This window comes from Meles meles, chromosome 18 (genome assembly GCF_922984935.1).
Source record: "Meles meles chromosome 18, mMelMel3.1 paternal haplotype, whole genome shotgun sequence".
In the NCBI taxonomy this organism is placed as follows: domain Eukaryota; kingdom Metazoa; phylum Chordata; class Mammalia; order Carnivora; family Mustelidae; genus Meles; species Meles meles.
Genome location: NC_060083.1, coordinates 47,526,028 through 47,548,934, shown reverse-complemented (window position 1 = coordinate 47,548,934; position 22,907 = coordinate 47,526,028). Strand labels below are relative to the sequence as shown.

The following is a 22,907-nucleotide window of genomic DNA, read 5'->3' as shown; positions in this document are numbered from 1 at the left end:
ATGCTTTAAGTCTTGGTGCAATTTCTAGATCTACCTAATTACCTAAATCCTCCCATTCATCTACTGTATGGTCTGTGGTTTTCATCTCCTACCAGCATATTCTCTCTCAGTTCTATCTGAAAATGTTACCTCTTTCAGAAAGCTAGTGCTGATTAAATAGAGAGCAAGGGATATTTTTTTCCCAAAACAGTACTGGCTGATGTGTACACAGTAGTGTCATGTTTAGTTGGTATAATTCCCTTTCAGTGACATCTACAATTGCACTTATTAGAATTCTAGTGCGAGTTGCCCAGTCTGACCTTCACAGGACCTGCTTTGCATGGCACCCATCTGTGTGGTTGCATGAAGGAGGCAGTTGGGGAATGTCGATAAAGGCCATGTTGTTCTCATATTTATCTTTCTCCTGTACATGTCTGTAAAGGCAAATAGTTTTCAAGAGAGGTTTGTGCTGACACTGAATGCAGCTTTTGCAGTCGTCGTAGGCTTTTTGCTAGCAGTTTCCATGCTACCCTTTTGTTTTTGTTATGATACTGTCCTTGCTCAGAGCATCGCTCTCATGGTGCTGTTCCACAGGCAAGTCCTTTTCTTCTAGGACTGTATGCTGCCCAGATGGCTTTATGGGTCATGATTTGGCACATGGCAGATTTGTCCACCCTAACACTAGAGCCTAGGAATCCTGCATTCAGCATGACCTGAAGTTTTTTCCTCAAAGCATTAAAATTGTTAAAACAAAACAAAAAACCTTTTTTTAAGCTTTGCCCCCCCCCCCATATTAAGTCTTTTAAAAAGTTAGATTACATAGCACGAGAGGTTCATTCTTATCCTGCCTACATATGTACTAAGAAAGTTTAATGGGAATAATTTCTGTCCCCTTGAGTTTAATCTAACATAAAGACTGTGGTGTGAACACTCACCATACCAAATTTCTTTTCTTTTTTTTAAAGTTTTTATTTATTTATTAGAGAGAACATGAGCAGGGGAGAGTGTCAGAGGCGGGGAGAGGGGCAGACTCCCCACGGAGCAGGGATCCTGACAACGGACTCCATCCCAGGACCCTGAGATCACAACCTGAGCCTAAGGCAGACACACTTAACGGACTGAGCCAACCAGGCACCTCCAAATTTATTTTCATTGCTTAGGCATGAACTTTATAACTATGGATCTTAGGCTCGTCAAAATGTAACTAATGAGTTCTGTGTAGTCCAGGGAAACTTCCCACCTTGTTTGAGACCATCTGAAAGTCTTTAGAAGGGGTTGTGAAAAGAACAGGAGAGTTGTGATTGGTTATTCAGGCTCTTCAGTGGATGAAATTGCTGGAGAGAGCAAGTCATGTCCAGGTGGGAATCAGGTGCCAATTATTCATCCCAGGGACTGTTGAAACCCATCAAGATGGTGGAAACATTCAGGTTTTATAAGGTTCTCAACACAGTTTCATAGCTTTAAACTCACAAGTTTGGTACCTAGGTAAGTGCTTAGGTCTCTGGCGGCAAGTGACTGGATTTTGTCATTGAAGAAGAAGCAAGTTTACTTAATTGCTTTGAAGGTTATTATGTGGGAGAAAAGGGACTCTTTTTTTTAAGTTTTGGGGTTTTTTTTGTTTTTTTTTTTTCTTTTAATTTATTTGAGAGAGAGACAGAATGAGTGGGAGAAAGAGGGAGAGGGAGAAGCAGACTCCCCACTGAGCAGGGAGCCCAACTTGGGACTCGATCCCAGGACCCTGAGATCATGACCTGAACTGAAGGCAGACACTCAGCCATGTGAGCCACCCAGGCGCCCCAAAAGGGACTCTTTTTAACAAAGTAATTGAACTTGGGTTAGTAGTGGTATATAGGTATCTAGGAAGAGTCTTTTGAATCTTTGGGATAATGAGAGAGAGCTGGGTTTTATCAGACACTGAATTGTCAGTTTTGTTTGGCTTTTCACAGGTTCACCGGAACAGCACAACGCGCTCTGGCTGTGATGTGAACCCCTCCTGCGCACTGTGTGGCTCGGGCAGCACCATCACCATGCCTCCAGAAATTCACTATGAAGCCCCTCTGTTGGAACGCCTTTCCCAGTTGGACTCTTGTGTTCACCCAGTCCTAGCATTTCCAGATGGTAAGAAAGGCCACAGAATATAAAGTTTAAATGAGACTTAAAGGCTTCAAAGTGAAAGAAAGTCAGCCAGGATCCTGGTACAATCCAGGTGCTGTCAGGATATCAATTTCAGTCAACATTGTCTCTTAAAATTTTGTAAATAGGGTGCAGCAGATCTGCCAGACCAGAGTGTGCCACTAAAAGATTGCACCTTGCCAGGAGAGAGATTTCCCCCCAGCCTTTCAAGTGGCTCCTGATCCTGAAATAAAACCCTAGCTTTGCTAGCTATATGGCCCAAGTTTTCTACTAATATTTCCACTTTTATTAGAAGTCACCTGACAGCAGGAATAATTTGATCAAGCTCTTTGTTAATCAAGGGAGTTCTGATAACAAGTCCTGGAGCAGCTATAGAATTTAGGTAGGAAAAAAAAGAATTCAGTAATTTGAAAAACAGATAAAGGAGAGGGGATTATTGTAATGTAGTGTTTGGTCAACTGTCAAACAGAAGAGGGCATCCTCTAGGGTAGGTGTCAGTAATTATTGTTTTTTTATAAAGTTTTATTGGAACACAGACAGCCCATTTGTGTACACATTGTCATTGGCTGTTGTTCTGCTAGAGTGGCAGTAATATTACATAGTTGCCACCAGACTGAACATAGTTTGGCCTGCAATGCCCAGATTATTTATCATCTGTCCCTTTTAAGAAAAAGTTTATAAACTTTTGGACCATATGGATAGCGAGCTAGGCAGGGTTTTTATTTTAGGTCGGGAGTGGTGGAGCAGTAAATAAACTTTAGAACACAATGAGTGGGAAACCCTAACACATCTTCTGTACTTCAGATTCCAAGGTTCATTGGCTTTTACCTTCTCTTACCATTTGGATTATAGCTCATATAACTTAAGATTTTATTTGTATAGCATTTTATGGTTTACAAAGCACCTTTCTTCTGCTTGTTTTATTTGCTTCTCTCAGGAATCTTGGAAGGTGTTAACTTCAGTTTGTGGTAGATCAAGAAAAGGCTTAGAAAAGTTGTGCTCTATCTTAGGCTGAATGGTAATGAGTTTTAAATGGTTCTAGAATTCAAACCCGCATCATCTGATGCCTGTCCTTCATTTCACTATATAATATGCTTCTTCCCAGCCAGGTTATTCAGGAAATCAGTTTTCCATACCCATTTCTAGACTCTTATTGCAGGTGGAGCCACCTGGAAAACTTAGGAACATTTCTTGGGTTGCTCTCTCAAGATTACATTTGCATTTCTCAGGATCTCGTATTTGAATAAAGAAGCCTGAAGCCTGTAGTTACATTCTGATTCTGATAAGGCCTCTTCCATACTCACTGAATATCAGCTTATAAACATGGTGATCATTTCTTTGTCAACAGCATTACCATATACAGTTGTGAATTGTCTTCCCCTTCCCCAGTCACATATGCTCAAACTCTCTGTCTCATAGACTGGTGCCTTTACACTTCCTTACTCCATCCACTTTCAAGCTGTTGTAGGTAGTAGTGAGGGAGAAAGGAAGGAAAGATGTGGAGACTCTTCTCTCGGATCTCTAGCATCTTCACTTGCCTGCCTGCCTTTAAATACTTTTCCTCTCTCGTTGTCTCCCAGTCTCACACAGCTCCTAACCATGATACTGGGGTTTGGACAGGAGAGTTGGTCATTAAATTTCCTTACGAGACTGTAAAGGAGAATATATATGTTTTATTATTTCAGGTAGGATGTATGAACATATTTGCCTTAGACTTTCTGTGGTTTGACTTGGGCGAGACAGTTACCACAGTTAATATTGTTCCTTTTAGATAATTTTGTTTTGATCCAAACAAATTACCACATTCAGAATGTTTGTAAGTTGTAAGGTTTTCACAAAGATGTCCAACTCCAAAGGGCACCATTCTTCTGTGTGACTAGCACTTCCTGAGCACTGAGATTCCCCATGGATCACTGTGGAGAATAGTAAGTAACAGTGAAGACTAGCGGCCAGCGTAATGCGTTGTGGGTCAGACATTACACGCCCAAGATCTGACCTTTGGGTCACCCTTTTACAGCCAGTTCTCTTGAAGATATTTAGAGATGGCAGGATTTCCAGGTAGTTTTACTAATGTTTCCTAACCTTGTTTGTAGGTGGGATGGGAACCAACTGCAGCTCTTAATCCTAGAGTTCTTTCTCCCATGTTGACCACGCCTCAGCCATTAGATTCAGTGTGGCTAGAGATGGTAGAATTGGAGGAGCTGGAGGAGCTGGGTGCCTGGCCGCAAGGTGAAGGCATTAGAGTGTGATAACTCTTCAGTACTCCTAGGAGGAGGAGCTTATTTCCTTAACAAGCCTTAGTTAATCCTTAGCATGGAAATGTAGAGGATGTCTAAAACCTTGGTAGAATGTTAACTTGAGTTTGAGCTTCATAAGAGCACCACCTGCTGGCCTTGAGGATCTACGCTATTTTGAGAGCGTTTACCCAGACTCTGGTATATGTGAGGCTACGGCAGTTTACCAGCAGGAGGAGGAAGTGAGTATTATGAAACTAACCTAGAAAATTTGCTTGAGAAAATGGTGGAAAGTAATGAGCAAAACAGTCAAGTGAATCGTGAAATGTCAGACCCCCCCAGTGAGCATGAAGTCAGTCTTTTCATTTTGTCTGAGGAAATAGTAACCTTAAAATGATGTTAGTTTCCTTCTCTTTCCTATTTCCTGTTTTAACACTTCTGTTTTCCTGTTATTGACCTGATCAGGCATCTGCACCCTCTTCTCTGGTGATGGCACTTGAACGGCATGGCCTGTGCGGGGATGGAATGTGTGAAGTCTTCTGGCTGAATGGGTCTTTGTTGTGTTCTCTTCTATTTCATACCCTTTCATTGCTTACCTTCAGGTCCTGCATATCTAATCCATTTCAGAGCTTTAGCGCTACATGGATCTCAGGTGTTATTACTTACTTAGAGCATGAACTCAGACCAGCAATTCCTAAGAGATCATTTTTGTTCATTGACTGGGGGATTTAACGGACTTCCTGTTCATTCTTAGAGGAGTTAAACACACAGCAAGTTTCTAGCAAAGTAAAACAGCCCGAGTGCTTTGAGCAGTTTGTTATTATCCCTAACTGCCTATTCGGTGGGTTTATAGGGGAAATTGCTCTTGATTCTGCTTAATACCTCAACTCTAGGGCACACAGTGGTATTCTTCAATTATAGCAGCTTCTACTTCAGAGCATTAGATGAGGGTGGGGGATTAGGTATGGTTCTGGAGTTTGATGTAATGTGTTGAGAGTGGAGAGAGTCAAGGGCGCCTGGCCCAGTTGGTTAGGCGACTGCCTTCATCTCAGGTCACCATCCTAGGATTGTACTGGGCTCCCTGCTCCGCCCGGGGCGGGGAGGGGTGGCAGTGTGGGGAGCCTGCTTCTCCCTCTCGTGCTTCCACTGCCAGCGCTCTCCTCTCTCGTTGTGTCGAATAAAACCTTTTAAAAAAAAAGAAGAGGAGGCGCACTGACCCTTCGGGGCTCAGACCTAGTTTGAGGCGACATGGCTAATCGCACCAAGAAGGTCGGAATCGTGGGCAAATACGGGACCCGTTATGGTGCCTCCCTCAGGAAGATGGTGAAGAAGATTGAGATAAGCCAGCACGCCAAGTACACTTGCTCCTTCTGTGGCAAAACCAAGATGAAAAGACGAGCTGTGGGGATCTGGCATTGTGGCTCCTGCATGAAAACTGTCGCTGGTGGCGCCTGGACCTACAGCACCGCTTCTGCCGTCACAGTAAAGTCTGCCGTCAGAAGACTGAAGGAGTTGAAAGACCAGTAGAAGCACCGCCGTTTGAAACATTGCTAGCCTATAATAAATGGGTTAATTTATGTAACAAAAAAAAAAAGAAGAGGAAGGAGTAGTGGAGAGACTCCGTCAGTCTAGGCTAGCAGGAACAAATACTGTCCTCTCTTGTGCTTACTCTGATTGATTGGTGGTGGCTTTCTGGACCCAACTCTGTAATTTTTAAAGATGAATCTAAGGTCTCAGGGTACAATAGGGAAAAGAGTGTTTTGATTTTTTTTTTTTTTTTTTTTTTTTTTTTTTTTTTTTGGTCTGCAACAGAGGAAGGGAGAGCTCTAGAGCATGTGTGCTGGGATGTTACCTTCCCAGATCTAGGCCTGCCACCTCATTTTCCCGATAAAGCTAAAAAGCCCAGCTAAGTGGTTTGTTCTTGTTTTTGCCTTCTACTCAGTGATGGAATTAGGACCTGAATCCAGGCCTTCTCATTTCTAGTCAAGGTACTGTTTCCATTATAAATCAGGTCTCTTAAATTCCTCCCTACCTCCTTTTTTCCTGGCTTAATTTTCAGGTTTGGTAGAGCAGTGAGTGGATAAAGTAAAAGGAAAACGTGAAATCACTTGGCTTCTGTTGTCCCATTATATAGACTTGGCCAATTCTTCTGTTGACAAGGGGTGTCCCGGGTTATGGAGGAAGTGTTTTCCCCTTTGTGGGGCCTCTAGACATTCCAGCTTAGCCCAGTTTTCAGAGTGCCCCCAGACAATGCTTTATTTCCCACACACCCTTTTTCCTAACCATTTTGAATTACAGCAAAAAATATTTGCCGTTAATAACCTCAAGTCAATTCTTGATGTTTATTAATGGGAAATCCTTTTTTAAAAAAACATTAGATCTTTAGGAGGGTGGGGAGAATCAAACCATTTTATTGAGGGACTCGGGAAGGAGTGGAAGGGCTGGGAATAACGAGATCCAACAGCCTCAGTCTGGTTGGTATCTCCCCAACTTTGAGGCTGCTGAAAGCTGATGTTTAATCTTTCAAGGTTGGGATAGGTGAATTTGTTTTTAAGTGTGGAAGAGAAGGGATGAGTATGCAAAAAAAAAACCATTCAGAAGACAGCACTGTCCTTACATACTGTATCTCAGTACTTAGACATATAGCAAATATTTATTATCTTTAAAACTTCTATAGTTCTCCTAATTTGTTGGACTGCCATAATAAATGGCATAACAGTGGTCTTTTCACAGAACTGGGAAATAATGTCTGGCGCTGAGGCTGCTTGCCCACTGGGGAAAGGCATCCCTGAGAACAGAATTATTTTATTCACTCAGGGATATATGTTCATTCCAGTCCTGAGAAGCCCAGTGTTCAAATTTGTTCTTAAAGCGTCATGAGGTCCATGGTATATACTATAGAAAAGAGTGTTTAAATATTTTTACCTATAGAACTGCCTTGAAAAATACCCTACACACTCCACTTCTTGCAGTAATTTGAGAAATCTTACATTCCCCTTTCCATTCTCTGGACCACATCATCTCGTGGTGTAGTAGCTGAGAGTGTGGGCTCGAGGGTTCTACATACCTAAGTTTGAGTGTTGGTTGACTTACTAAACTGTGTATCCTTAAACAGTTAATTCACCTCTATGAACCTGTTTGGTCTTTTAAAAAAGACCATAATGATGCTTACATCAAAATGAAATACAGATTTTAAATTAATTTTCAACTGTAAGACCTGTAAAAAGAAAACTGCCAAACAACGCTGAGAGAAAATTAAAGAAAACCTAAATAAATAGATCTATCACATTCATGGATTGAGAGACTTGGTGTTGATGGCAGGAAAGAAAGCAGTTCTCCCCAGATTGACCTTAGAGTCCGTGTAATACACAACAAGCTTTTTTGTATTTGAGTTTTTTGCAGAAGCCTAAAGAAGAAACAAACCACCTAGGATTAAGGAAGAATCTGCTTCCATTTTATCTGCAGCACTGAATGTTAGACTAAAGTAGAGTAGTAGTCAGTTTTTACGGTCTGAGAGAAAAATGGTTTCAGTCTAGAAATATTTTTTCTAAAGAAATTATTTAATGGCACATTCTTAGGAAAATAAAAAACAACTAAGAAAGTGAAAAGGTACAAGAATGGTAAACCAAAGTGGTAAAAATTATAGTTTAAAAGATTAAATTTTGATGTTGAATATTAACTAATCAGCAAAAAAGAACCCTCTAGGTGGGAGGTGAGAAGCTAGGAAGGAAGGGGGGTAGTACTCAGTAGATAGGAAGTATTTGTTGAATGAATATATCCTGATTAACTGTGTTAATAGTATTAGGTTTAAATGTTTTAGTCTCTAGAAGAATAGAAGCAGGGTGTTTATCAATCTTTTGAACCAGTAAAGTTTAATTGGTAGAATTCCTGAACAAAGAAAACTCCATTGATCTACTAAAAGGTGTTCTTAGATGGGGTGTGTGTTTGTTTCATTTGAAAATGAAAGGCAAAAATGACTTGCTTTTGTGAATAAAAGAATGACCTTCAGTAAGGTTCAGGTAAGCAGCTGCTCCACAGGACAGTGCTTGCCCTGCCGGGCCATCCTGCCACTGGGCACAGAAGAAAGGGTATGACGTGGATCCTCACTGGGTGGAGAGTGTGGGTTACCGGTGGACGCATATCCCTTCTTGAGAGAGGAGCCCAGAGGCCAGGTGTCTGGACTAACCCGCAGTGTTTCGTGTTTCTCGCAGATGTTCCCACAAGCCTGCACTTCCAGAGCATGCTGAAGTCTCAGTGGCAGAACAAGCCTTTTGACAAAATCAAACCTCCCAAAAAGTTTTCACTTAAGCACAGAGCACCCATGCCAGGCAGCCTGCCAGATCCAACTCGTAAAGACAGGCACAAGTTGGTCAGCTCCTTCCTAACAACAGCCAGTAAGTTCCGGGGGACCCGGGATTCATCCTCCGGTTATTCTCTTTTCCTTTTGTTTCTCAAGTTACTGTTCTGCTGTGGCAGTATCTCGGGGTTGGGAGAGGCAGTTGGCTGATAGGAATTCAGCTCACAGTCTACTTCTGCTTGTCTTGGGTGTTCTCACATGGACTTCGAAGGCTATTCCAGACACCAGGGGTCTCGGGGCAAGACCCAGAGTGCGGGATGAACAGCTGGCAGTGACATGGCATTGGCTCCAGCTGTGGGCAGGCTTTGTCCTATAGCCTGGTTGCAGATCTCTCTGCTTAAGGGCCCTGTGGGCTGCCTGGCCTGTCCTGGCCCTCGTGCTGTCTGCTAGGAGTGGCGGTCCCAGAGGACTCTCCTGCTGCCCTGGGTGTCTGTCACTGGCCTAGAGCGAACTCCAGAGCTCGGAACTCAAATAAAAGATTGAGAGAAGATTTCACAGCTCCTTTTCTGTTCCCCTCTTCAGAGCTGTCCCATCACCAAACTCGGCCTGACAGGACCCACAGGCAGCACTTAGACGATGTGGGGGCCGTGCCTATGGTGGAACGAGTGACAGCGCCAAAAGCAGAGCGCTTGCTCAACCCACCGCCACCCGTGCACGACCCAAACCCCAGCAAAATGAGATTGCGAGACCATTCATCTGAGAGAAGTGAAGGTAGGGCCAGGCCCGGCACCTCTGCCTGCATCTGCGTCTGCTCAGGGCTTTCTGGGGCGGCCTGGGCTTCTCTCAGTCGCCCCCGGCTTTGTCCTTCACTTTCTAGGAAGGCAGAGTAGAGGGACCCCTACTGCTTCTAATGCAGGTTACTTCTGACTGCTGCACGACCTCCGCCCAGCCCCCTACCTCCCGCAACCAGTTTGCTTCACCTTTTTATCCTCTGGGCTTAGAAAGTGTTTTTGCTTTTACCTTGTGTTGCTGGCATTTGTGGCTTGTGCTGGAAGGAGAGCCGGTTGAGGTGGCCACGTATTCCTCTTTTCTGTTGACTTCTGCAGTGTTGAAGCATCACACGGACATGAGCAGTTCGAGCTACCTGGCGGCCGCCCAGCATCCCCCGCACAGCCCCCTGGTGCGACAGCTCTCCACCTCCTCAGACACGTCGGCACCCACCAGCTCGAGCCCGCAGGTCCCAGCCAGCGCGTCTGTAAGTACCTGCGTGGAGCTGGCTGGACAGCCCCTCTGCCGTCCCAGCTCCTCAGGGGGCTCTGGAGGACAGTGTGGGGAGTGGGCTGTAAGGCCCAGGGCATTTGGGGGTGCTCAGCACACCGTGATATGTCATTTTTTAGTCCAAGGAATGGTATTTGACCTTGTGGAAAGTTGGATGCTGAGACACACCCTGAAGGTGGTCTGTGGGGTTAGGTCTCACCCAGCACTCAGCAGTAGCATGGCTCTGATCCTGTTGGTTCCAGAAGTTTACTCGCGAGGAGCGGTAGCGGACAGGTCCTTAGGAACACTGGAGGCATTCCATTTCCTTAGTTTCACTCTCCTGGTGAGTGGAGGGGAGAAGGCAGGACCTCCGGCGTCCCTGAAAGCTGTTAGCACAGCCATTCCAGACACACGTTCCTGCTGGTTTCTTTCTCATATTTAATTCCTCAGTGTTTGCCTCCTTGAAACATATACCTAGAGCTTCTTGGTGCCCGCTGACTGGACTTTTCTGTGGTATTAATGATAATAATGATGATAGTGCTAATAAAACGGTGTTTATTGTGTCTGTTCTGCATGCTTTTCTGTGTTAACTCATTCAATCCCAATACCGTCCTTTGAAATGTAGGTGATGCTAAGGATTCTTACTGTGTGGGCAGGGAAACTGAGGCTTCGTAAAGTTAAGTAAACTGTGCAAAGGGAGGCAACTTGTGAGGGTCATGACTGCCACTCAGACCCAAGCCGTGTAACCACAGAGCCAGCTCTTCACCATGACATGCACGTGTGAGCTCGGCATCACTGAGGTCACTTGTGGGGGTGTGCAGCTGTGAGCCCCTTCAGAGCGTGCTTCAGGAAACGTATAAGCTCACAAATGGGCTCGCTTTGTTCTCTGTCTTTGCTCTTTAAAATCAGACGCTCTTTTCCAAATGACCTCTTTATTCCACCCTTTTACCTCCGTCACCCACAAATTTTTGTCTAAATAGGTGTGTAGTGCCTATCACAAACTCCGTTTCCCATCAGAGAGTCTCAGACAACCAGGGGATTCCAGTCTGAACTCTGAGATCTGACAGTTGGAGAGACTTCAGTGCTCTTTCACTTCCTAGCCCTTCTTGTCTGGAGGATGTTCCCTTAGACCTGGATTGTTTGAAATTTTTTCTTATTAATTATTGAGTACAGATTTTGTATCTGTACTGACCCTTATGGCTCTCACTGCCTGATCTTTTCTAAGAGTGTGGATTTATTTAATAGTAAGAAGAAAGATAGGCCAGATACCAAAAATTAGGGGGAGAAACTGGTTGGGATGTGTGGGGTAGTGCTGCCCGAAAGCTGTTGGGTACCTCAGAAACCTCCTGTGGCTTTAAATAAAGAAATCCCTGAGGATTCTGGTTTGATAGAGAAGGCATCCCAGAACCTTTTGCTTGCTTCTGTGATTTCTTCCTTTCCTCCCCTTTCCTTCTTGGCAAAGCACTCTTCATCTTGCTTCTGAGAAACCACTTCCATTCCCATCACCTGTTCTGCCCCTCTGGCTCTAAACAGGAGAGAGTAGTTGAATTAGACCAAATGAGTGTCTGGTGGAGGCAGGGCTCAAGCCTATTGACCCTTTTTTTTTTTTTTTTCCATAGTAGAATGCTTGATGTTGAGACAAAACTCCACGGGTGTTGTCCTCAGCCCACTCCCATCTCTTGCCCTTGAAGGTACTAACAGCAGGCCCAGAAGATTCAGGGAAAAACACACCTGTTTCTGCCAGCTCCACATTCAGTCTTGACCGGGCTGCAGGGAGAACGCTCTCTCGAGCTCCCCTGAGGTACACTTCCGGTCGTGGGATGTGTCCTTTCAGCAGAGATGGGCCAGTGGTAGAGGCTTCGGGGTGTGAGGTCACTGAGCCTTAGCTACAGACCTCACCCAGGCAAGATATGCAGAATTCTCTTGGACCATTTTGGTTAACCAGTTTTATCTTAAATTTGTGAGGTAGAGGCCATCTGTCCTCATTCGACAGAGAAGGAAACGGAGGTGAAAAAGACGTGGTGATGGGCTGACACGAGAGGCGACAGCAGCTCCAGGCCTGGCCCAGGAAGCACTGCCTGTCCGCGTTCTCAGAATGCCTGAAGGGATGAATCAGTCCTGTATCGCCCTCCAGGAACAGAGAGTGGGGTGGTTAGTTGTAGGGAACAGTGTCTTCCTCATCGTGCTTCATGAGCTGACCACACTTGGGGCTTGGCTCTGAAATGCAGCCCCTTGGGTGTCTCCAGCTGTGCTGTTGCCATGGCAGCACGTGTGTCATCCCACTGTTGCCCTCTGGCCTCTCTCCACTCAGCCACCAGTGTCTGTTTCAGGGTGGGCTGTTCGCTGTCTGGGCCCAAGCAGCTAGTGGACTTTGCCTGCGTCCGAGAAACCCAACCAAGGCCTTCAGCTCCCTCCTGTCTTCCTCCTCTTGTCTCTGAGCTGCTGTAGATGCTCGCCTTCTCCTCTGATTCTGGACCCTTGTTAGTCTTCTTCCCTGAGAATTTGAACTTCTCAACCTGCAGAAGCAAATCTCTCTTCTCCAAGAGTGAGCTGTGTGGCCAGGTCCAGGTCCTCTTCCTCTGTTTCCCTCCACTCAGCTCCACTGATAGAGCTGGAAAGCTCTCCACTCTTCCCCAGTAGTCGAAAAGAGGGGCTATCCCATAGGGCTGAGCAGATGGTGGGTGCAGACTTAGCTGTAGAGTTCAGATCTGCAAGAAGGAGGTGCTTTCATGACGTCCAAGGTTAGATGATCCGTCGAGCTGGGCCTGTCCCCCGAGGTCTTTCCAGGATGAGGAAGCTCCCCTTTCTTAACCTTAAGGGTGCACTAGGTTTAGGGACGCGTTGGCTGTGGGGGCCTCTAGGGTCTGGGTGATAGAGATAGCAAGGGGAAGCAGAAAGGATGACCCTGACGGGGGCGGGGGATAGTTAAGGTGTTTGTGGGGGAGTCAGAACCACAGCCACCTGACTTGAGGCCTCAGGGTGACCGCCCCTGCAAAATCCAGTAGAAGTCGTCTTCCACATGAGCCCATGAGGGAAGAGACTCGGGAGCCACCTGGCAGCTCTCCTGAGGACGTCATGGGGAGACCTTGTCCTCAGTGCAGGCGGCCGGCCCCCGCCCAAGGCTCAGGTGCCCGGGTGCTGGCCATCCTATTTTATGTCCCAGGTGTAGGATTTGACGTTTACAGAATTGCGCCTCCCTTGTACATACACTTTTTTTTTAAGTGGTACATATGACTTTGGGGCTTAGACTTTTTTTTTTTTTTAAGATTTTACTTATTTCTTTGACAGACACACAGCGAGAGAGGGAACCCAAGCCGGGGGAGTGGGAGTGGGAGAGGGGGGAGCAGGTTTCCCACGGAGCAGGGAGCCTGATGTGGGGCTCAGCTGCAGGACCCTGCAATCAGGCCCTGAGCCGAAGGCAGATGCCCGACAACTGAGGCACCCAGACGCCCCCTTAAATTCACCTTTGTCTTACAGCAGCCAGTGAGGAGGAGAAGGGGAGAGAGCTCATTCGACATTAACAACATCGTCATCCCAATGTCTGTTGCTGCAACAACTCGTGTGGAGAAACTACAGTACAAGGAAATCCTTACTCCCAGGTAAAGGCCCTTGCTCATTGGCTTCTTGCCCTTTTCTTCCATTACTGCCTCTTTCCACTCTTGTCCCCGAGCTTTGGGTCCTAGCCTTAGGTTTTGTCTTCTCTTTAAGAGAAATTCTTCCCTGATAGCAGTGAAATTGTTTCTGTATATCATTCTCTTGTTCTTTTAATAAAGAGTACCAACCAGACCTCAGGCCACATGCTGGCTGTAGCCGTGTTTGTCTGACTGCACAGCGTGTTTCCCAGTAGTGAGTTTGTTGTCCGCAACAAAGCAGGACTTCACCTAGGAATCAAACCTGCTTTTGTTGACAACTTCAGAAATTGGTCAGCCCCATGTATGTGCCCTCACAGACTAGCAGTCTGCCAGCGCTGGCAGTGGTCCCCTGTGGACAGTTCTTTGCCTGCTGTTTGTCACGGCCTCCCAGCCGGCTCCCCGTGTCTGTCCTTTGTGGGGCCCCTCTCTGAGGCCTTGGGAATACCAAGGCAGAGGGCAGGGTCGTCCACAGGCGCCCAGCTCGCTCTCTCACACAGACACACTCAACCTGCCCAGCTGCCCTGCTCTCACACTTGTCCTGTCTTGATTTTGCAGCTGGCGCGAGGTCGATCTTCGGTCTCTGAAGGGGAGTCCTGACGAGGAAAATGAGGAGGTAACAGCATGGTCGTTCTCTCTTGGAAGGACGCACACACATGCCGATACACGCGCGTGCGCACATGTACACGCACACGGTTGGGCGCACACACCCCAGGGGCCTCAAGACCCATGAGTGTCAAGTACAAGCTCACTGTATTCCTGTCCTGACGGGGACAAGCCCCCCCAGTAAGGGCTGGGGCTGGTTCTAGAATTGCTCTAGCTTTACTTGATCTCGGCTTCCTAGAGGAGAGAGGGAACCAGTGAAGCTGCTCTCTTGCAGGTCGAGGACCTATCTGACGCAGCCTTCGCCGCCCTTCATGCCAAATGTGAGGAGATGGAGAGGGCTCGGTGGCTGTGGACCACGAGTGTGCCACCCCAGCGGCGGGGCAGCAGGTGACGGGGCAGGCACAGGTCCCCCGGCCTGTGGAGGGAGGGTGGGCCGGGGGAGTTGGGCTCTGGGTCTGTGGGGTTGCCCTCACCCCTGGGTTGCTCTGTGTGTCTGTCCACTGGCGAGGGCTGAGAACGCAGAAGTTCCCGGCTGTTCAGTTGTTGGGCTCTTCGGCTGTTCGTTGGAACTAGTGAGGGTATGAGGGTCATGTGGCTGGAGCCTTGCTGAGCGGTAGGGTCGCTGTCCAGTTTTGGCAAACGCATGATCTCCCAGCTCTGCCCGGCGGCTGGCTGGGCCATTTGAGGGCCAGTTGAGGGTTGTGTTGATTGGACCAGAGGCACTTCGGAGGCGTCACCAAAGTTGAACCCTCCTTGGGACAGTTGAATTGGGGAGTTGTGGTCCTGCTCAAAAGAACTGGCCTGCTCTGTCTCCGTTTAGCTAACAGTGGCACAGAAACCCTCAGGAGCCTCAGAAAGATTTAGGGCCTTTGTTTTTGCTTTTTTCCCCTTGACAACAGTTTTGAAAGTCTAGATGATTTTCCCTTCCCTGTGAATTCAGTGGGCACTGCGCCAGAGATCAGCCCCTGGCATCGTTCTGCCCTGGCTTTTCTCTTGGGATGATAGGTGCACCCATTTCTTAAGATTTGTATATCGGGGGCCTCCCCCCCGTACACAGCAGTGGGAGGAAACGAGGGATTTATGGTTCCTGGGAAAGAACTGTGTGTGTCCGTCTACCTCAGCTCCTCGAGTTGGAATATTCTTTTCTTGCCTCCTCCCCAAGCCCTCGAAAATCAACCTGCCCCTGTCGCCCAGGCACTCAGATTTGCACTCCTTGGTGTCCAGGTCTTACAGGTCATCAGATGGCCGGACAACTCCCCAGCTGGGCAGTGCCAACCCCTCCACCCCCCAGCCCGCCTCCCCTGATGTCAGCAGCAGCCACTCTCTGTCGGAGTTCTCCCACGGTCAGTCCCCGAGGAGCCCTATCAGCCCGGAACTGCACTCGGCGCCCCTCACCCCTGTGGCTCGGGATGCGCTGCGACACCTAGCCAGCGAGGACACCCGTTGTTCCACGCCAGAGCTGGGACTGGATGAGCAGGTGAGGAACACCGCCTTTGCCTGGGGGTCGGCCGGGTAGGAGACAGAATGGGGAAGGGACAGCACCCCCTGAAGGTGGGTCTGCCTCTCATGCCCCTCCCCCTCTGCATCTTAAATGGGCTGCACTTAAAGTTGACCTTCTGAAGGGACCGTGGGACGGATGCCCACTCTGAGGGGTCTTCCTGGACCACTCCAGGAGCTCTTGAGGGACTAGTCTTGGACTTCAGTCCACATGTTTTGGGAGAGGGCCTTGGGGCAGGATGTAGGCTGGGCCTCACTCCTCACCGTGGCAGTCTGTCTCCCCACAGTCCGTCCAGCCGTGGGAACGGCGGACCTTCCCACTGGCCTACAGCCCCCAGGCGGAGTGCGAGGACCAGCTGGACGCACAGGAGCGGGCAGCCCGCTGCACTCGGCGCACCTCAGGCAGCAAGACTGGCCGAGAGGCAGAGGTGGCCCCCACCTCACCTCCTGCTGTCCCCCTCAAGAGTCGGCATTTGGCAACAACGGTCACAGCTCAGCGTCCAACTCACAGATGAGCGGGAGACGAGAATCTAAACAGACTCACTAACTATTGGCATTAAAGCTTCAGAAATCTCTGCGTTTGATATTCAAACATCATATGCCGGAAATTTTCACAGTTTTTAGTGAATTTAAGGAATTTAGATTCTACTTTGGTATTTTTTGTTTTGATTTTTGTTTTGTTTTGGTTTTGGTTTCCATGTTTTGTTGTCACACACCTGAGCACTTCCTCCAATTGGCAAACAGAAGTTCAGGATAAGACCCTGCTGGCCTGGTCCTGGCACGTCCTCTGCACTGTTGAATCACTGGACTTAGCGATGCTAGATGATCACCCCTCTCCTCGCACCTGTGGGCAGGGTGCACCGGCCAGGTGGGTGGAGGGGGTTGGGGAGAACAGTTTGCTCTGGGCCCCACCCTCTTGCCTCCCCTGCCATTGGTGGTGGCCTGGCCCTGCGCTGGCCCTCCTGGCTGGGTCCCCCTTGGCCATCTGTGCTAGAGCACCCCCACCAGAGCCTCTTGGCCATAATTGCCACCTGTTCTCACCGAGCTCTCAGTTGACAGAATGGCTTCCCCTTGTCATCCAGATCTTGGAGACCTAGTTAGGGTTTCCTCTGCATTTGGTCATCTCTGTTTTGACTCCTTAACTGCAGTGACCTAGCTGCGGCTGCTCAGGTCCCCGTCCTGCCCCTTCGTGCCGTCTTCTGCTCCCCGACACCATCCACACACCCGTACGCACCAGTCCTTCCACTCGGGACGTTTTTACCACCTATCCTTGTCTGTGAAGGTAGGGTTAGGGCTACTTAACTTCATTCCCACTCCTCTGCAAACTGGGGGGGTCAGGGACACGAGCAGCCATCTTCCCTGTATGATTCTGTTGTCACCGATGCATTTAGTTCCGTTTCCTTCACATCCGGTTCCCTGTCGGTGTCAGACCTTTTCCTCTTCCACGCTCCCCTTGCCTGTGGAACATTGTCTGGTCCTAGCTGTGGTTCCCATCGCTCCCTCACCACCCCCCTTGGTTAACCTTGTGCCTGTCTCATGTATGATCACATCACCAAAAGGGGGGGGCAATAAGGACTTCTTTATTTTTTATTTTTTTTTTGTTGCCATTTTGTAATCGTATAAAAATAGTAGACAAACTGCTTAATGGTTGGGGTTTTTTCACAATTTTCAACATTAGTGATTTTTTTTTTTTTTGATTCTGTTTGCAAGTTAAAGGGTTTGTCATTGTTTCTTTAAAAAAACAATAATGCACCATATCCCTATGCATAAAGTGCTTCTTCTATTTATAAGGTTGAAAATTCTGAATAACCCTTTTAGCATTGTTAAAAAAAAAAAACAAAAACAAAAATGGAAAAAAAAACCTTGTATTTTGTAAATATTTTCTTTTCCTGCTTTGAGCTGTGTATTGGCAGCGAAACATGTAGCTGTCTTTGTTCTATAGAAATGCTTTTCTTCAGAGAAGCTGATCTTTGTTAATGTCTTGATTCTGTTCGCAAAGCACAGACTAGTGCTTAAAAAAAAAAAGGAAGGAAAAATTGAAAAAAAAATAATAAAAAAAAAGTTACAGAATGTTGTGTTGTCAGGCCTTTCTTGACATTGGACTAGCTTCTTGGGGAGTCTCCGTTCTCTCTCTGGGCACCTCACAGGGTCACCTGATGGTCACTAGGAAAAGGATGTCGGGGGAAGTGGGGGGTGAGGGGGCCCAGAGGACGGGATATATCTTTTTGTTGGATGTAAGTGATTGATCATTTGATCATTGCCTTTCTCTAGTGAGACCAGCAGTATGACATTTCATATCTATTCTAAATTGTTAAACTCTTAAGGAGATCCCACCTCTCACTTCGTTTTTTTTGTGGTTTCCCCCACCCCAGGGTTGGGGTCAGTGAGAATGTATATGTACTTTGTAACATCATTTTTCTGAGGTAAGACAGGTAAGTGGGCAGGCCTGATCCCTGTTTACTCTTTTCTTCCTTCTGATTGCTGTCCAGTTGATGCCACCAGGGAAGCCCCCTGTCCTGGCAGAGAAGCCCCTGAGTCTGGAGGTAGCATTTCTCTCTGGCTGCCCTGTCGCTTCTCCCACAGGAGGGGGGCTTTGCAACTTTTTTTTTTATTTGTTGGCTACGTGGTGTTCTGCCCTGACGTAGCAGACCTCTTCCCCCATCCAAGTAAGGATCCAAAGGAAAGAGGAAGGCAGATTCAGCTGGCCGACTGGCCGGCCTAGGGACCAAAAACGATCTCCCCCACTACCCCCGCCTTGTCTGGTGGCAGTATGCTGGCGTGGGTCTGGCCGACTCCGAGTGCAGCCTCCTGAGCTCGGCCCCAGGAGCGGTGCTGCCCTTGTGAGTTGGACCCGGGTGGTTTGTGAGCAGCCGTCAGAGTCCGCGCAAAATGAACGAGTCAGAACTCTTCTTGCACCTCCTGGGCCCGGGAGAGAGCTGTTCAATTCTGATGTCCAGGTTTTAGCAACCTTGACATTCCCTGTTCAGAGGCATGTTCCCGTGTTGGAAAAAGACTTGCAAATCCTACATCCTCAATTATTTTCTTACTCGAATCCGCACACGGAGACCTTATTTAATCAGTAATAACTTTATTTCCAAATTCACTTTTACAGCAACAATCAGTGTAAATCATTTGTTAAAACACACAGTACACCATAGGGACATTCACAGACAGGAAGCTAAGCTAAGATGGTTTCATGTCCCTCCCCCCACCCTCAAAATTACCGAAGAAATTGTGGGACTTGCAAGTGCCAGAAATTGTCCTGCCCAACACTGCAAATTCACAGGGCAAAGTCCACTAGGAGGGGCGGCTCTGGGCCAGTGCCCAGGGTAACCCTTTTCGAAGCTGAAAAATCAGTCTCAAAGCCACAAGCCTGTAGATGGGACAAGCTGACCACCTCCACCTCCGCCCTCGTCCCCACCTTGTTGGGTTTACTTGGGGACAAGATAGAAGGTGGTGAAGGAGGAACTTGCGGCTGCCAGGAGGACAGGCTGCGCGGCCAGAGCTGGCGGGAAAGGTGACACGGAGGTGCCAGCGGCTTAGATGGAAGGATGCCAGGGTCTGTGGGAGGCAGAGCTGGGGGCCTAGGGGGCCTAGGGACCCCGTGAGAGGGCAGTTGTGTATCCAGGCTTCTCCACGAGCCTTGCTGCCTGCACCGGGCTGGGCGGGAGACGGCGCGAGCCGGCCGCCTGCTGCACTCGGGAAACCTGGCCAGGGAGAGGTGAAACCCCAGGGGCCTCTAGCAAACCGTGGGTGATCTGAAGAAAAGGGTTACGAGGCGGTTGAACAGCTACCCTCCAAGACTTCCCTCTGCCCATGGTAACTATCTTACAGGTTCCTCCCCCCTCCCCCCAGAAGCACGACAAGCAAACAGGATACAGTCTCCGCATTGAAGTCGATTTAAATGGAACTACTGATAAGTGAGTGGAGGGCTCGAAGGGACCAGGCGTACAGCACAGCCTGTCTGGCCCACCCAAGGGACACTGACCGTGGAGTGGCAGAGTGCCCAGCCCTGGAGCAGGGGTGGGGTGGGGGGGATTGTCCTCATTCAAGGTCACAAGCCGGCATCCCTTTGCAGTCTCCCGGCCAGCACGGACCCGATCATCTTAAACCGTGCTGTCTAGGCCGTCCCCAGTAGTCCATCCCACCAGGGAGACGGCAGGGCCCGCTGAGCAAGGCCCTAGGAATAAGGTATCAGAGCAGGCTCAGCAACTGCAGAACGGGCAGAGTCGGTGGCCACGAGGAGGGGCCGTGTGTCTAAGAGCTACCAACTCTGAACCGCATTTCCCTTCTCTTCCTCAGGACCCTTCTAAGGACAGCTGGGACTCAAAGCGATGGAGAGCCTCACAGTGGTCAGTTCCGGGCCCAGATGATTCCTTGCACGGAAACCTGGTTGCAAACGAAGCCCTGGGCCCTGGAGAGGCGGCCCTTTACTCCCCCAGCCCCCAGGGCTGCCTGAGACTGGGCCCGAGGTTGCTGAATTTCTCTAAAGCGATTTTCTACAAAGGCGGTTCCCTTTTCCCTGTGCCGGGCGAGCGCGGCTCCGACCGAGGCTTTGGGCTTCCCCCGTCTATAGTCGGGTGGCTCGGGCTCCCAGGGCTGTTCCAGGGCGGACGCAACCCCTGCCATGGCCGTGGCGATGCAGTGGGGAGACCCGGGCTGCCTGCCCCAGGACTCCGCGCTGAGGAGGGGCTGCGGGCCTCTCCCCGGCTGGTACTGGATCCCGAGACCCCCCTCTCAGGGTTGCTGGGGGCTTCTGGCTGGGACCAGAGAGGGCCATCTTCCTGCTGCAAACCAGGCCGGCCTGGAGATCCGCCGCTCTCCACCCTGACAGAGGGAAACCCTGGCAGGGCCGCGAGTGGGGGCCATAGCTTCCGTCCTGTTCTCCAGGCCTTCCTCGAAGCTGAGGGTCCTCGGATGTGACAATCTGGTCTTGTGTGGGTCCCAGAGGCTGGGAAAGCCTTTCCAATCGGGAGGCCCAGCAGGGTAGAGCCACACTGGTCCCCTAGAGCCGGGCCCCAGTGTGTGTGTAGGGGGGAGACATCTAGGACCCCCACGGGGTGGGGTAGAAACCTCTTCACAAGCATTTCAAGATACATGCGTCCTTTTTTTTTTCCTTTTCATGATCATAGTCACTCTGAATCCAAGCATAAACAGATCCGACTACAAGGCGACAGGATGCAGACGGGGAGGGAAAGGCGACGTCTATGTATATGTTCAGCTGCTCCGGCAGGACAGACGGTCGGCACTGCTTCCAGCTGGGCCGGGGGACAGTCCATTTCCGAGGGGGCGTGCTCCCCTTCCGGGGGTCCGCACGGGTTGGGGGGGGTCGGGCGGTGGCGGGGCTCTCTCAGAGGCTGGCAGTCACGAGCTTGGGTAGAAGTGGGGGGTGTGTGTGGTCTTGCCCAGGGGGCCTCACCTGCCTGTCCTGGTGCCACCTCTGGAACCGGGACAGCCAGCCTGCTGCCAGCTCAGCTCAGGGGGGCCAGACCCTCTCATGGAGGAAAAGGCTCTCCAAGTAAACAAGGCAAAAACACCCCGGGTCCTCGCTGAGCCCACCTGGGCTCATGTCTGTGAGGAGAGGTGGGGGATAAGGAACTGAGGAAGGTCATCAGGTTCGTGGGGGACACACCAGTTGGTGAGCAGAGCTTAAACCAAGAGACCGAGGTCTCACCGTGTGCGCGGGCTTTGCCTTCACTCACTCACACCCCTCAGATGAGAGCAGGTGCCTCCCCCATCTGAACAACGTCCATTGCTGAGAAGGGGCGTGGTGAGGCTGGGGACTCCGGACATTGTGACACGATGAGGGGGGACAGGCAGTGACTGGGCTCTGCACAGGAGACACACGGGCATGGCGGGCAGTGGGGGGTGGGGGAGACAGGTGGCTGCAGTGGCCGTGGGAGGGACAAGGAGGCTCAGGACCCACCCGCCGGAGCCCCGCACACCCAGAGATGCCAGAGGCCCAGGCTGGGGAGCCGGCGGATGCCCCCAGGAGGCACGAGTCCTTACAGAGAGAACCGGTTAGCCCTAAAGTCCCAGATCGGTGAGGTGGCCAAAATCGTGGCTGCAGTTCCAACCTTCAGAACTCAATAAAACAGGGTTTCCGTGGGGCCAAGGGGAGCCCCTCAGCTCAGGACCCCCACCCTGCAGGGAGGGAGAAAGAGGCCAGAACTGGGGACATCAAGGTCAGTCTTCGAGGAAGTGATCCGCGAGGTGCCACCCTCCCACCAACCGGCCACCACCTCCCACCACCGTCCCTTCGTGGTATATGGGAGGGACAGGAGCCCTTCTCCAGAGGGTGGCACATTGACCCGCAGCAGACCCGGGGCCACCAAGCACAGGAGGCCACTTGGTCCAAGTTTGCAGTTTGCCCTTCCTGCTGCCCTTCCAGGCGGAGGGCAGCGGCTCCTCCCCACCAAGCCCCTGTCACCGCCTCCCATGCTCTCCCTTCTGCCCTCTCCCTCCCCCCACCCAGGCCTTCCCAGGGCTCCCCTTCCCTCCCCTCCCCCCCCCCCAAGGTTGACATCTGGTCCACAGCTCCAACATGGAACCCGGTTTCAAATCCTTTGTTGCTGCCGCTGCCTCTGTGACACCCCCAGGACGGGGCAGAGGGGGGCGCCCCCAGTCCCTTGAGATGCCCCAGAAGCAGCTTTCAGAGCCTCTCCACCCTCTTCTACTCAGAGGGGAAAAAAAAAGAATCAAAAGGAATTGCCCAAGGAAATGTTGGGTGTGGCCATCTTTTTAAATGTTCTTAAAAATATTTTATTATTATGAGCCCACCCATCAATTTGGAAAGATGAAATTTGCTCTTTTTCCCGTCATTGATTTTGAAGTCCCGAGCCAGAGCCGAGTGACAAAAGCAGGTTAAGTGATTAACCGATTAACCGGTCTGTGAGGAGCAGCTGGGGGAGGGCAGAGGGCGAAGGGCCAGATCATTATTCTTTTTTTTTCCACACTCTTCTCTCCACGATTATTGACCGCCCCGGGGGCCTGATCACAAACCCTGCTTGGCCAGGGAGGCGGACACTTCGTCGGCTAGCGTGGCGAGCTGGGGCGAGTCTACCATGTCGATGCTGCCCGTGGAGGACACGTTGCTCAGGTGCCGCGGAGATGTGTCCCCAGACACCACGGGCGACTTGTACACGATCTCCGCCCCGTGGTCGGTCTTGGCTTTGGCATTCTCGCGGAAGGTCAGCTTGTGGGTTTCGATCTGCAAGAGAGGAGGCGAGGGAGGGTGAGCGAAGCCCCAGGAAGGGGGGCAAGCCCGGGCCTGCC

General features: G+C 49.8%; 3 protein-coding genes across 16 annotated transcripts in view; 2 read left to right on the top strand and 1 right to left on the bottom strand.

The window, feature by feature from the left end:
• KANSL1 (KAT8 regulatory NSL complex subunit 1) overlaps window positions 1-17,702 on the top strand; it is a 182,886-nt gene extending 165,184 nt beyond the window's left edge. For 4 of the 5 annotated variants that reach the window (XM_045984617.1, XM_045984616.1, XM_045984615.1 and 1 more), the window contains 9 exons: window positions 1,926-2,097; window positions 8,558-8,740; window positions 9,226-9,414; window positions 9,750-9,898; window positions 13,378-13,499; window positions 14,088-14,145; window positions 14,410-14,522; window positions 15,360-15,612; window positions 15,920-17,702. In XM_045984617.1, coding sequence (XP_045840573.1) covers window positions 1,926-2,097; window positions 8,558-8,740; window positions 9,226-9,414; window positions 9,750-9,898; window positions 13,378-13,499; window positions 14,088-14,145; window positions 14,410-14,522; window positions 15,360-15,612; window positions 15,920-16,147 — 1,467 coding nt within the window. In that variant the 3' untranslated portion in view covers window positions 16,148-17,702. The remainder of the gene's footprint in view (window positions 1-1,925; window positions 2,098-8,557; window positions 8,741-9,225; window positions 9,415-9,749; window positions 9,899-13,377; window positions 13,500-14,087; window positions 14,146-14,409; window positions 14,523-15,359; window positions 15,613-15,919) is intronic. The other variant, XM_045984618.1, reaches the window with a different exon arrangement.
• Window positions 5,571-5,888, top strand: LOC123929209 (60S ribosomal protein L37a-like). The gene has a single exon (XM_045984619.1). It carries the CDS (start codon window positions 5,595-5,597, stop codon window positions 5,871-5,873), a length of 279 nt encoding a protein of 92 aa, XP_045840575.1. The 5' UTR covers window positions 5,571-5,594; the 3' UTR covers window positions 5,874-5,888.
• Window positions 17,703-18,703: 1,001 nt separating the features above from the next.
• The window catches only part of MAPT (microtubule associated protein tau), a 99,536-nt gene continuing 95,332 nt past the window's right edge, over window positions 18,704-22,907 (bottom strand). For all 10 annotated transcript variants that reach the window (XM_045984600.1, XM_045984605.1, XM_045984610.1 and 7 more), the window contains one exon: window positions 18,704-22,842. In XM_045984600.1, the coding sequence (XP_045840556.1) occupies window positions 22,627-22,842 (216 nt within the window). In that variant the 3' untranslated portion in view covers window positions 18,704-22,626. The remainder of the gene's footprint in view (window positions 22,843-22,907) is intronic.

Excerpts from the sequence above, each read along its gene's own strand:
- LOC123929209 (XM_045984619.1), top strand. The coding sequence starts at position 5,595 with ATGGCTAATCGCACCAAGAAGGTCGGAATCGTGGGCAAATACGGGACC.